This window comes from Staurois parvus, unplaced genomic scaffold (assembly GCF_062004578.1).
Source record: "Staurois parvus isolate SC_StPar_1 unplaced genomic scaffold, SC_StPar_1.0 ptg000449l, whole genome shotgun sequence".
In the NCBI taxonomy this organism is placed as follows: domain Eukaryota; kingdom Metazoa; phylum Chordata; class Amphibia; order Anura; family Ranidae; genus Staurois; species Staurois parvus.
In genome coordinates this window covers 22,513-35,997 of record NW_028318245.1, presented here as the reverse complement: position 1 = coordinate 35,997, position 13,485 = coordinate 22,513, and the positions used below count along the sequence as shown (strand labels likewise).

At 44.8% G+C, this 13,485-nt stretch overlaps 1 protein-coding gene across 1 annotated transcript; it reads left to right on the top strand.

Moving 5' to 3' along the window:
- Window positions 1–3,734: 3,734 nt before the first annotated feature.
- LOC149453177 (uncharacterized) lies at window positions 3,735–12,716 on the top strand. The gene is made up of 9 exons (XM_089688231.1): window positions 3,735–4,361; window positions 5,268–5,381; window positions 5,509–5,643; window positions 5,730–5,853; window positions 5,970–6,169; window positions 6,273–6,360; window positions 7,340–7,557; window positions 7,658–7,796; window positions 9,442–12,716. Exons 2-9 carry the CDS (start codon window positions 5,286–5,288, stop codon window positions 11,181–11,183), a joined length of 2,742 nt encoding a protein of 913 aa, XP_089544357.1. The 5' UTR covers window positions 3,735–4,361; window positions 5,268–5,285; the 3' UTR covers window positions 11,184–12,716.
- The last annotated feature ends 769 nt before the right edge of the window (window positions 12,717–13,485 follow it).

Genomic DNA, 13,485 nt, shown 5'->3' with positions numbered 1-13,485 from the left:
CTCTGACCCCACCCCCCCTTACAGCTCTTTTCTAATACTGATCACATTCAAGTACAGCTCTCCATCAACACAGCTCTCTTCCAAGTACAGATCCCCCACTAGCAAAGATCCCCTAGTACAGACACTATCTCCCAGTACAGCTCGCCCCCAGTACAGATCTACCACAGCACAGCTATCTTCCAAGTACAGATCCCCCACTAGTAAAGGTCCCCTAGTGCAGACTTTATCCCCCAGTACAGATCTCCCCCAGTACAGTTCTAACCAGTATAGATTTCCCCCAGTACAGATCTCCCACAGCACAGCTCACTTCTAAGTACAGATCCTCCACTAGTAAAGATCCCCTAGTACAGACACTATCCCCCAGTACAGCTCTCCCCCAGTACAGATCTCCCACAGTACAGCTATCTATCAAGTACAGATCCCCCACTAGCAAATATCCCCTAGTACAGACACTATCTACCAGTACAGCTCTCCCCCAGTACAGCGCTAACCTTTACAGATCTCCCACAGCACAGCTATCTTCCAAGTACAGATTCCCCACTAGTAAAGGTCCCCTAGTGCAGACATTATCCCCCAGTACAGATCTCCCCCAGTACAGTTCTAACCAGTACAGATTTGCCCCAGTACAGATCTCTCACAGCACAGCTCACTTCTAAGTACAAATCCCCCACTAATAAAGATCCCCTAGTACAGACGCTATCCCCCAATACTTCTCTCCCCCAGTACAGATCTCCCACAGCACAGCTATCTATCAAGTACAGATCCCCCACTAGCAAATATCCCCTAGTACAGACACTATCCCCCAGTACAGCTCTCCCCCAGTACAGATCTACCACAGCACAGCTATCTTTCAAATACAGATCCCCTACTAGTAAAGATCCCCTAATACAGACACTATCCCCCAGTACAGCTCTCCCCCAGTACAGTTCTAACCAGTACAGATTTTCCCCAGTACAGATCTCCCACAGCTCAGATCTCCCACAGCACAGCTCACTTCTAAGTACAATTACCCCACTAATAAAGATCCCCTAGTACGGACGCTATCCCCCAGTACTGCTCTCCCCCAGTACAGATCTTCCACAGCACAGCTATCCATCAAGTCCAGATCCCCCACTAGTAAATATCCCCTAGTGCAGACACTATCCCCCAGTACAGCTCTCCCCCAGTACAGATCTACCACAGCACAGCTATCATCCAAGTACAGATCCCCACTAGTAAAGATCCCCTAATACAGACACTATCCCCCAGTACAGATCCCCCACAGCAGAGCTCTCTTCTAAGTACAGATCTCCCACTAGTAAAGATCCCCTAGTACAGATGCTATCCCCCAGTACAGATCTCCCACAGCACAGCTATCTATCAAGTACAGATCCCCCACTAGCAAAGATCCCCCAGTACAGCTCTCCCCCAGTACAGATCTCCAACAGCACATTTCTCTTCCAAGTACAGATCCCCCACTAGCAAATATCTCCTAGTGCAGACACTATCCCCCAATACAGCTCTTACCAGTACAGATCTCACACAGCACATCTCTCTTCCAAATACAGATCCCCCACTTCTATTTCCCCTAGTACAGACACTATCCCCCTGTACAGCTCTCCCCCAGTACAGACACTATCCCCCTGTACAGCTCTCCCTCAGCACAGCTATCTTCCAAGTACAGATCCCCCACTAGCAAAGATCCCCTAGTACAGACACTATCCCCCAGTACAGATCTCCCCCAGTACAGATCTCCCCCCATTGCAGCTCTTGTCCAATTACAGCTCTCCCCCAGTACAGATCTCCCCCATTAGCTCTACCTCCATTGCAGCTCTTGCCCCATTCCAGCTCTCCCTCAGTACAGAGCTCCCCCAGTACAGATCTCCCCCAGTACAGCTGTTCCTAGTACATTCCCGCCACTAGTACAGATTTCCATCAGTATAGCTCTTCAGAATACAGATCTTCTCTAGTATACATTTCCTCAGTACAGACATATCCAAGCACAGATCTCTCCCGGTACAGCATCTTCCAGTGCAGATCTCCTACAGTACTGTTTATCTCCAGTAAAGTTCTATGTAGTAGAGATCTCCACCACGTCAACTCTCCCTCAAGTATAGATCCTTCACTAGTATGGATCTCCCCCAGTACATACAGTTGCAAGAAAAAGTATGTGAACCCCTTGGGATTACGTGGAGTTTTGCACGAATTGGGCATAAAATGTGCTCTGAACGTCATCTAAGTCACAACAATAGAAGAACACAGTCTGCTGAACATAATACTACACAAACATTAGATGTTGCCATGGTTTAATTGCACATAACATGTAAACATTCACAGTGCAGGGAGGAAAAAGTATGTGAGGCCCTAGCTTAATGACTTCTCCCAGAGCTAATTGGAGCCAGGAGTGAGCCAACCTTGACTCCAATCAGTGTGATGATATTGGATGTGTTGCTGACAGCTGTCCTGCCCTTAAAAAACACACACCTGTTTTGGGTTTACTGGTTTCAAGAATCACTGTCTGATGTGAACCATGCCTCGCAGAAAAAAGCTCTCAGAAGACCTACGATCAGGAATTGTTGACTTGCATGAAGCTGGAAAGGGTTACAAAAGTATCCAAAAGCCTTGATGTTCATGTGTCCAGGGTAAGACAGACTGTCTACAAATGGAGAAAGTTTAGCACTGTTGCTACTCTCCCTAGGCGTGGTCGTCCTGTAAAAATGACTGCAAGAGCACAGCGCAGAATGCTGCATGAGGTAAAGAAGAATCCCAGAGTGTCAGCTAAAGACCTACAGAAATCTCTGGCACATGCTAACATTTTTGTTGACACATCTACAATAAGGAAAACATTAAACAAGAATGGAGTACATGGGAGGACACCACGGAGGAAGCCATTGCTGTCCAAAAAGAATATTGCAGCACGTTTGAAGTTTACAAAAGAGCACCTGGATGTTCCACAGCACTACTGGCAAAATATACTGTGGACAGATGAAACCAAGATTGAGTTGTTTGGGAAGAACACACAACACTATGTGTGGAGAAAAAAAGGCACAGCACACCAACATCAAAACCTCATCCCCACTGTAAAACATGGCGGAGGGAGCATCATGGTTTGGGGCTGCTTTGCTGCCTCAGGGCCTGGACGGATTGTTGTCATTGATGGGAAAATGAATTCCAGAGTTTATCAAGACATTTTGCAGGAAAACGTACGACCATCTGTCTTCCAACTGAAGCTCCGCAGAGGATGGGTGATGCAACAGGACAATGACCCAAAGCATACAAGTAATTCAACAAAATAATGGCTGCAACAGCACAGAATACGCCTTCTGGAGTGGCCCAGTCAGAGTCCTGACCTCAACCCGATTGAAATGCTGTGGCATGACCTTAAGAGAGCGATTCACACCAGACATCCCAAGAATATTGCTACACTGAAACAGTTTTGTGAAGAGGAGTGGTCCAAAGTTACTCCAGATCGTTGGGCCGGTCTGATCTGCAACTACAGGAAACGTTTGGTTGAGGTTATTGCTGCCAAAGGAGGGTCAACCAGTTATTAAGTCCAAAGGTTCACATACTTTTTCCTCCCTGCACTCTGAATGTTTACATGTTATGTGCAATTAAACCAAGGCAACATCTAATGTTTGTGTAGTATTATGTTCAGCAGACTGTGTTCTTCTATTGTTGTGACTTAGATGACGTTCAGAGCACATTTTATGCCCAATTCATGCAAAACTCCACATAATCCCAAGGGGTTCACATACTTTTTCTTGCAACTGTATCTCCCCCGGGACAGGTGTCCTCAGTACAGCTCTCCTCCAGTACAGTTCCTTGCCAGTACAGCTTCACCCTGTACAGATCTCCCCCAGGACAACTCTACTTCCCTTTTTCTGATTTTTGCGTGAGGCTCCCCTTAAATCTATACCAGACTCTTTCTGGTCACTGTTTTTTTTTCTTTTGCATGGGGTCACCCTCAAAAATGTGTCCGGTCTAGTATGAACTGGGACCCAACACCTTTTTTTTTTCTTTTGATTTTCTTATATGGATGGGGATGTCTCCTAATACACAGTCCCTACATCTGACATTTACTTTGATTTACTACATACTGTTCCAATTTTGGTTTTACATCTTATTGAGATTTTTGAACATTATGATTTTAGTTTTTTCAACATTATGATGTTCAACATAATGGAAAAGAACACTGCAGGGCAATAAATGCGATAAAGAAATACAACGCAAGCTGCAATTTTATAATTTATCCACAAGATGGAGAATATAGGAATGCTGCATGCAGACAGGAAGTGATGTCAGAGTATAAATAGGAAGTTCTGGGGAGAGTTGAACCGGGAGGAAGTAGAGAGAAGACATTGCTGGAACTGGCAGCAGAGGAGGTAATACAATCTTATTTTATATTTACATCCAGTAACCCCCCCGTCATGTCCGTCCTCTTCTTCCATAGTCACTGTGAAATCTACTAGGGTTTAAAATAAAGACAAATTCTAAATATAGAGCCATTTATCCAACTGTCCATCCAGAGTCTCTGGTTTATAGACCGGATACGTTCTAAATATGGAACCATTTATCCAACCGTCCATCCAGAGCCTCTGGTTTATAGACCGGATACGTCCTAAATATAGAACCATTTATCCAACCGTCCATCCGGAGCCTCTGGTTTATAGACCGGATACCTCCTAAATATAGAGCCATTTATCCAACCGTCCATCCAGAGCCTCTGGTTTATAGACCGGATACGTCCTAAATATAGAACCATTTATCCAACCGTCCATCCAGAGCCTCTGGTTTATAGACCGGATACATCCTAAATATAGAACCATTTATCCAACCGTCCATCCAGAGCCTATGGTTTATAGAGCGGATACGTCCTAAATATAGAACCATTTATCCAACCGTCCATCCAGAGCCTCTGGTTTATAGACCTGATACGTCCTAAATATAGAACCATTTATCCAACCGTCCATCCAGAGCCTCTGGTTTATAGACCTGATACGTCCTAAATATAGAACCATTTATCCAACCGTCCATCCGGAGCCTCTGGTTTATAGACCGGATACGTCCTAAATATAGAACCATTTATCCAACCGTCCATCCGGAGCCTCTGGTTTATAGACCGGATACGTCCTAAATATAGAACCATTTATCCAACCGTCCATCCAGAGCCTCTGGTTTATAGACCAGATACGTCCTAAATATAGAACCATTTATCCAACCGTCCATCCAGAGCCTCTGGTTTATAGACCGGATACGTCCTAAATATAGAACCATTTATCTTTGTACAGAGAAAAAACATCCTTTGCATGACCACATCATTGAAGATGGATGAGGATCCAACTCGCACAATAGAGAAGGTACTAAACCTCACCCTGGAAATCATCTACCTGCTGACTGGAGAGGTGAGGAGGATTCTGGGAGGTCACATGACATCATTCTTAATTCTAGTAATAAAACACAGACCTGACCGGAGAGGTGAGGAGGATTCTGGGAATCTAACATGATATTTCTATTGGTTCCTCAATACAGAGAATTCCTCTCCTGAAGTCAGGTGATCATATGACCATCACAGTGCCTCCATGTGACTCCCTAAAACTTGAGAGACACAACATGCAGAAGATTCTAGAAGTCACCAAGAGGATGATGGAGCTGCTGACAGGAGAGGTGAGCGGTGCCGGGAATTCTGGGACATTCTCCAGTAACAGACAAGGGATGTGTCTGGATGGTGACTGTATCATTGTGTGTGTCAGGTTCCTATAAGGTGTCAGGATGTCACTGTCTATTTCTCCATGGAGGAGTGGGAGTATTTAGAAGGACACAAGGATCTCTACAAGGACGTCATGATAGACAATCAGCCGCCCCTCACATCACCGGGTAAGAGGAGACTTTATTGGAAAGGAGAGAGCAGTACGGAGGCTCCATCTAGATCCCCCATCATCTGATAAACACATAGAAACAATGGATTCAGTCAGTGTGTGTGTTTCCTACAGATGGATCCAGTCATGGGAACCCACCAGAGAGATGTCCCCGTCCTCTGTATTCCCGGGATTCCACACAGGAAGGTCACACCATCCCTCACCATCATCAGGTAGATGGATCCAGTAATGGGAACCCAAAAGAGAGATGTCCCTGTCCTCTGTATTCCCTGGATTCCACACAGGTGGACCACAGCATCGTACCTAAAGACCAGGTATTTCCAAGAAGCTGGAAGTCAAGAAAGACTTCAACCTGTATATAATTATGAACTTTTCTGTATTCATAGATATTATTTCTTGTCATTTTTGTGGACTTAGGATGAGAACCTGATTGATGTGAAAGTAAACTGTAAAGAAGAAAAAGAAGTTTACACAGGAGATGCTCTGCTGTCTATGGAGGAGACAGGTAATTAATAAACACTAAATGTAGAATCAGAAAGGTCCATCTCCATTCCTCAATATAACGTCATGTTCCCAACAAATGAGGAGGAGATACTGGACACCATATGAAAGGTCCATTTCCATTCCTCAATATAACGTCATGTTCCCAACAAATAAGGAGGAGATACTGGACACCATATGAAAGGTCCATCTCCATTCCTCAATATAACGTCATGTTCCCAACAAATGAGGAGGAGGAGATGCTGGACACCATATGAAAGGTCCATCTCCATTCCTCAATATAACGTCATGTTCCCAACAAATGAGGTGATACTGGACACCATATGAAAGGTCCATCTCCATTCCTCAATATAACGTCATGTTCCCAACAAATGAGGAGGAGATACTGGACACCATATGAAAGATCCATCTCCATTCCTCAATATAATATCATGTTCCCAACAAATGAGGAGGAGATACTGGACACCATATGAAAGGTCCATCTCCATTCCTTCAATATAACGTCATGTTTCCAACTAATGAGGAGGAGATACTGGACACCATATGAAAGGTCCATCTCCATTCCTCAATATAATGTCATGTTCCCAACAAATGAGGAGGAGATACTGGACACCATATGAAAGGTCCATCTCCATTCCTCAATATAACATCATGTTCCCAACAAATGAGATACTGGACACCATATGGAAGGTATGTCTCTATTTCTCAATATATCATGTTTCCAATGAATGAAGTGGAGCTAGGACCATCTGTATTGCTCACAGTGTACATATACCATGACTCAGGGCACCATTGTTGGTTTGGTTGCATTGTACACTTTGTCTGATCACTTATCTACTTATCTTGTGTTGGTGTTATGGTTGCATCAAATCTCACGTCACAGCTATATAATACCACTACTATTATACTAACGTATTTAACTCCTGATTGCAGAATATGAAGAATGAACATGTTTCTACTATGAATTTATTTTTTCTTTCCAGCATATGGTCAGGACGTGTCGAATACATCAAAGAGACTTCTTTCTCCATATCCAGAATTTAATGGTTTTATGGAGGACTTTTCAGAAGGATACAAAGATCTGTACATAGATGCAATTATGGAGCCATTGAGTTACAGAAACCCACCAGAGAGATGTCCCCGTCCTCTGTATTCCCGGGATTTCACACAAGAAGGTCACACCATCCCTCACCATCATCAGGTAGATGGGGTTCTCGGATTCAAAATATTCTCCAGTTATGATGATGTAGTATAAGTTTTTTGTACTCGCTGTTTTCATTTAATATTCTGTGTTTCTTTAGTGTGAAGAAGATTTGGATATAAAAGTTTGGGTTAAAGAGGAAGAAGGGACACATTGGAGTGGTGGTCAGCAGTTTATGGAGGAGGTTGGATTGATAGTGACAATGAAAGAGAAGGAGTCTTCATTAGATATCAGCACAGGTGAGTATTGAAATGCATAAACAGGTCTAATATCAGTGGTATACCCCTCCTTACTGTAACATTATGTTCCCAACAAATGAGGAGGAGATACTGTACACCATATGAAAGGTCCATCTCCATTCCTCAATATGACGTCATGTCCCCAACAAATGAGGAGGAGATACTGGACACCATATGAAAGGTCCATCTCCATTCCTCAATGTAACGTCATGTTCCCATCAAATGAGGAGATACTGGACACCATATGGAAGGTCCATCTCCATTCCTCAATATAATGTCATGTTCCCAACAAATGAGGAGGAGATACTGGACACCATATGAAAGGTCCATCTCCATTCCTCAATATAACGTCACATTCCCAACAAATGAGGAGGAGATACTGGACACCATATGAAAGGTCCATCTCCATCCCTCAATATAACATCATGTTCCCTACAAATGAGGAGGAAATTCTGTACACCATATGAAAGGTCCATCTCCATTCCTCTATATAACGTCATGTGTGCAACAAATGAGGAGGAGATACTGGACACCATATGAAAGGTCCATCTCCATCCCTCAATATAACATCATGTTCCCTACGAATGAGGAGGAAATTCTGTACACCATATGAAAGGTCCATCTCCATTCCTCTATATAACGTCATGTGTGCAACAAATGAGGAGGAGATACTGGACACCATATGAAAGGTCCATCTCCATTCCCCAATATAACGTCATGTTCCCAACAAATGAGGAGGAGATACTGGACACCATATGAAATAACGTCATGTTCCCAACAAATGAGGAGGAGATACTGGACACCATATGAAAGGTCCATCTCCATTCCTCAATATGACGTCATGTCCCCGACAAATGAGGAGGAGATACTGGACACCATATGAAAGGTCCATCTCCATTCCTCAATGTAACGTCATGTTCCCAACAAATGAGGAGGAGATACTAGACACCATATGAAAGGTCCATCTCCATTCCTCAATATAACGTCATGTTCCCAACAAATGAGGAGGAGATAGTGGACACCATATGAAAGGTCAGTCTCCATTCCTCAATATAACGTCACGTTCCCAACAAATGAGGAGGAGATACTGGACACCATATGAAAGGTCCATCTCCATTCCTCAATATAACATCATGTTCCCTACAAATGAGGAGGAAATTCTGTACACCATATGAAAGGTCCATCTCCATTCCTCTATATAACGTCATGTGTGCAACAAATGAGGAGGAGATACTGGACACCATATGAAAGTTCCATCTCCATTCCCCAATATAACGTCATGTTCCCAACAAATGAGGAGGAGATAATGGACACCATATGAAAGGTCCATCTCCATTCCTCAATATAGCGTCATGTTCCCAACAAATGAGGAGGAGATACTGGACACCATATGAAAGGTCCATCTCCATTCCTCAATATAACGTCATGTCCCCAACAAATGAGATACTGGACACCATATGAAATGTCCATCTCCATTCCTCAATATAACGTCATGTTCCCAACAAATGAGGAGATACTGGACACCATATGAAAGGTCCATCTCCATTCCTCAATATAACGTCATGTTCCCAACAAATGAGATACTGGACACCATATGAAAGGTCCATCTCCATTCCTCCATTAATACAAATTTCTTTTTACACAGACGTATACCATGTCCAGAACGCCTCGGAAGAACATCTTCTGCCATTTCCAAATAACCCTGAAGAAGATAATGGCATCACGCTATGTTCTTCGGGAGTATTCTCTGCCATGCAGAGTATAACTCAAGGACCTAACCACCTAAATAGGTCAATATGTCCCCTTCATCCTATGGTTTCTTCTACTGAATCACACATCGTTGCCTCAAACACCTACCCACAATGTCAGAAAAGTGAGAATACTCCACCAGATTGTGATTTGTTGGATCCAAAAGGATCCTCCTCAGATAAGTCAGATGCAGTCACACCAAAAGATAAGACGTTTCCTTGCCCTCAATGTGAAAAATGTTTCACCTCAAGTTCACATCTTGCAGCTCACAAGACGTTGCACCGAGATGAGGCTCCGTTTTCATGCGCCGAGTGCGGCAAACGTTATAAATGGAGGTCCGAGCTTTCGAGACACCAATCCTTTCACACAGGGGCGCGGCCCTTTTTGTGTTCGGAGTGTGGGAAATCCTTCCGGCACAAGTCGCACCTCGTGCGCCATCTGAGGAAACACACGGACGAGAGGCCCTACTGCTGCTCAGAGTGCGGGAAACGTTTCAGGCAGATCACTCACCTGAAATCGCATCACAGGGTCCACACGGGCGAGACTCCTTTTTCGTGTTCAGAGTGCGGGAAGTGTTTTAATCGGAAACACCATCTCATCTTTCACCAGAGGACGCACACGCGGGAAATGCTACACACTTGTGCGGACTGCGGGAAGGATTTTATTCAGAAAAATTCGCTCGTCAAACATCAGCGAGCCTACAATGGCAGGTGCGCAGAGAATAGCAAAAATGTGGTCGATCGACATAGCCGACGGAAAGTTCCCACTGAGGGGAGTTCATTGTTGTGTACGGAGTGCGGGAAATCCTTTCAAACAAAATCTGAACTTCAGATACATTGGAGAGGCCACACCGGGGAGAAGCTCTTTCCATGTATGGAGTGCGATAAGTTGTTTATAAAGAAATGGCTGCTTATCAGACACCAGAGGGTCCACACCGGTGAGAAGCCTTTTCCGTGTTCTGTGTGCGGCAAACAATTTTCACAGAAAGGGAGTCTCAATGACCACATGAAACTCCACACGGGTGGCAAGCCATTTTCCTGTCAAGAGTGCGGGAAATGTTTCACTCAGAAAGCAGTTCTCATCCTACACCAGAAAATTCACACCGGCGAGCGCCCTTTTTCCTGTGAGGAGTGCGGGAAATGTTTCGGCCTGAAAAGGCAACTTCTTAAACACCAACGATCTCACACCACCAGGCACAGTTTTCCATGTTTAGAGTGCGGGAAATGCTATCTGTGGAAAGGAGACCTCATGAGACACCAGAGAAAACACACCGGCGAGCGCCCTTTCTCATGTTCGGACTGCGGGAAATGCTTCACTCAGAAAGGAGATCTTCATAGACACCAGAGGATTCATACAGGGGAACGCCCGTTTCCGTGCTCAGAGTGCGGGAAATGTTTCCCTCAGAAGGCAGGCCTTCTGCGACACCAAAAATGTCACTCGGGCGAACTTCCTTTTTCGTGTGCGCAGTGCGGGAAGTGTTTCATGCTAAAAGCCGGTCTTATACGCCATGAGAGGATTCACACTGGGGTGCGGCCGTATTCGTGTTCAAAGTGTGGGAAGTGTTTCAGTCAGAAGGCACACCTCCTTAAACACCAGAGAAGTCTGACCTGTGGAGGTTCTTTTTTGTACTCGACGTGAGAGAGCTTTCGAAAAATAAAATCGGCCAAAGGAGAAACCCGATATCCTACCCTAAGTGTAATGGGGATCATCTTACGCTGTGGTCCCAAATACTACCCCCCCAGCGGAACAGGTTCCATACTAACAGACATCTGGGCAAAGGGTGAAATCCATCGACTTACGACTAGGTAGTATCAGAGTGAACCCAAAACAAGCAAAGAGCAGTCACCAAATATGAAAGATCGGCTACAGCTTGTCTCCTCCCAAAGCTATGCCCCAACGCTTTTCGCCCTCCCACGGGCTTAGTTATTGAGGTAGTATTAGAGTTCTATTTGGCGACTCCATTGCTGTTGGGTGCCGGCATCCAGCAAGGCTTGCCCAGTCCACTGAAACTGTCCATTGGAAGAGGTAAGGGGGGCGAAGATCGATAATCAGCCCAGTCACCATATATGAAAGATCGGCTACAGTGTGTCTCCTCCCAAGCCATGCCCCAACACGTTTCGCCCTCCAACGGGCTTAGTCGTAGAGGTAGTATCAGAGTTCTAATTGGCGACTCCATTACTGTTGGGTGCCGGCATCCAGCAAGGCTTGCCCAGTCCACTGAAACAGTCCATAGGAAGAGGTAGGGGGCCGAACATCGATAATCAGCTCAGTCACCATGTATGAAAGATTGGCTACAGCGTATCTCCTCCCAAGCTATGCCCCAACGCGTTTCACCCTCCCGTGGGCTTAGTCGCAGAGGTAGTATCAGAGTTCTAATTGGTGATTTCAATGCTGTTGGGTGCCGGCATCCAACAAGGCTTGCCCAGCCCACTGAAACAGTCAATTGGAAGAGGTAGGGAACCACACCCCAAATAGCTGCTCAGTCACCATATATGGAAGATAGACTTCAGCTTGTCTCCTAAGCTATGCCTCTTTGATGCATTTCACCCTCTCACGGGCTTAGTCATAGAGGCAGTATCAGAGTTCTGATTGGCGACTCCATTACTGTTGGGTGCCGGCATCCAGCAAGGCTTGCCCAGTCCACTGAAACAGTCCATAGGAAGAGGTAGGGGGCCGAACATCGATAATCAGCTCAGTCAACATGTATGAAAGATTGGCTACAGCGTGTCTCCTCCCAAGCTTTGCCCCAACGCATTTCACCCTCCCATGGGCTTAGTCGTAGAGGTAGTATCAGAGTTCTAATTGGTGATTTCAATGCTGTTGGGTGCCGGCATCCAGCAAGGCTTGCCCAGTCCACTGAAACAGTCCATCGGAAGAGGTAGGGAACCACGCCCCAAGAAGCTGCTCAGTCACCATATATGGAAAATAGATTTCAACTTGTCTCCTCCCAAGCTATGACTCTCCGACGTATTTCGCCTTCCCACAGGCTTAGTCGTAGAGGTAGTATCAGAGTTCTAATTGATGACTTCAGTGCTGCCGGCATCTAGCAGGGCTTGCCCAGCCCACTGAAGCAGTCTACCGGAAGAGGTAGGGAACTGCACCCCAATAACTCGCTCAGACTCCATATACAGTGGGGATCGAAGGTTTGGGCACCCCAGCTAAAAATTTGTATTAATGTGCATAAAGAAACCAAGGAAAGATGGAAAAATCTCCAAAAGGCATCAAATTACAGATTAGACATTCTTATAATATGTCAACAAAAGTTAGATTTTATTTCCATCATTTACACTTTCAAAATAACAGAAAACAAAAAAATGGTGTCTGCAAAAGTTTGGGCACCCTGCAGAGTTAATATCTTGTACTGCCCCCTTTGGCAAGTATCACAGCTTGTAAACGCTTTTTGTAGCCAGCCAAGAGTCTTTCAATTCTTGTTTGAGGTATCTTTGCCCATTCTTCCTTACAAAAGTCTTCCAGTTCTTTGAGATTTCTGGGCTGTCTGTCACGCACTGCTCTTTTAAGGTCTATCCATAGATTTTCAATTATGTTGAGGTCAGGAGATTGTGAAGGCCATGGCAAAACCTTCAGTTTACGCCTCTTGATGTAATCCCCCGTGGATTTTGAGGTGTGTTTAGGATCATTATCCATTTGTAGCAGCCATCCTCTCTTTAACTTCAGCTTTTTCACAGATGGCATCAAGTTACCATCCAAAATTTGCTGAAATTTTATTGAATCCATTTTTCCTTCTACTCGTGAGATGTTCCCTGTGCCACTGGCTGCAACACAACCCCAAAGCATGATTGATCCAACCCCATGCTTAACAGTTGGACAGAGGTTCTTTTCATTAAATTCTGTGCCCCTTCTTCTCCAAACGTACCTTTGCTCATTCCGGCCAAAAAGTTCAATTTTAAGCTCATCGGTCCACAGAACTTGTTTCCAAAAT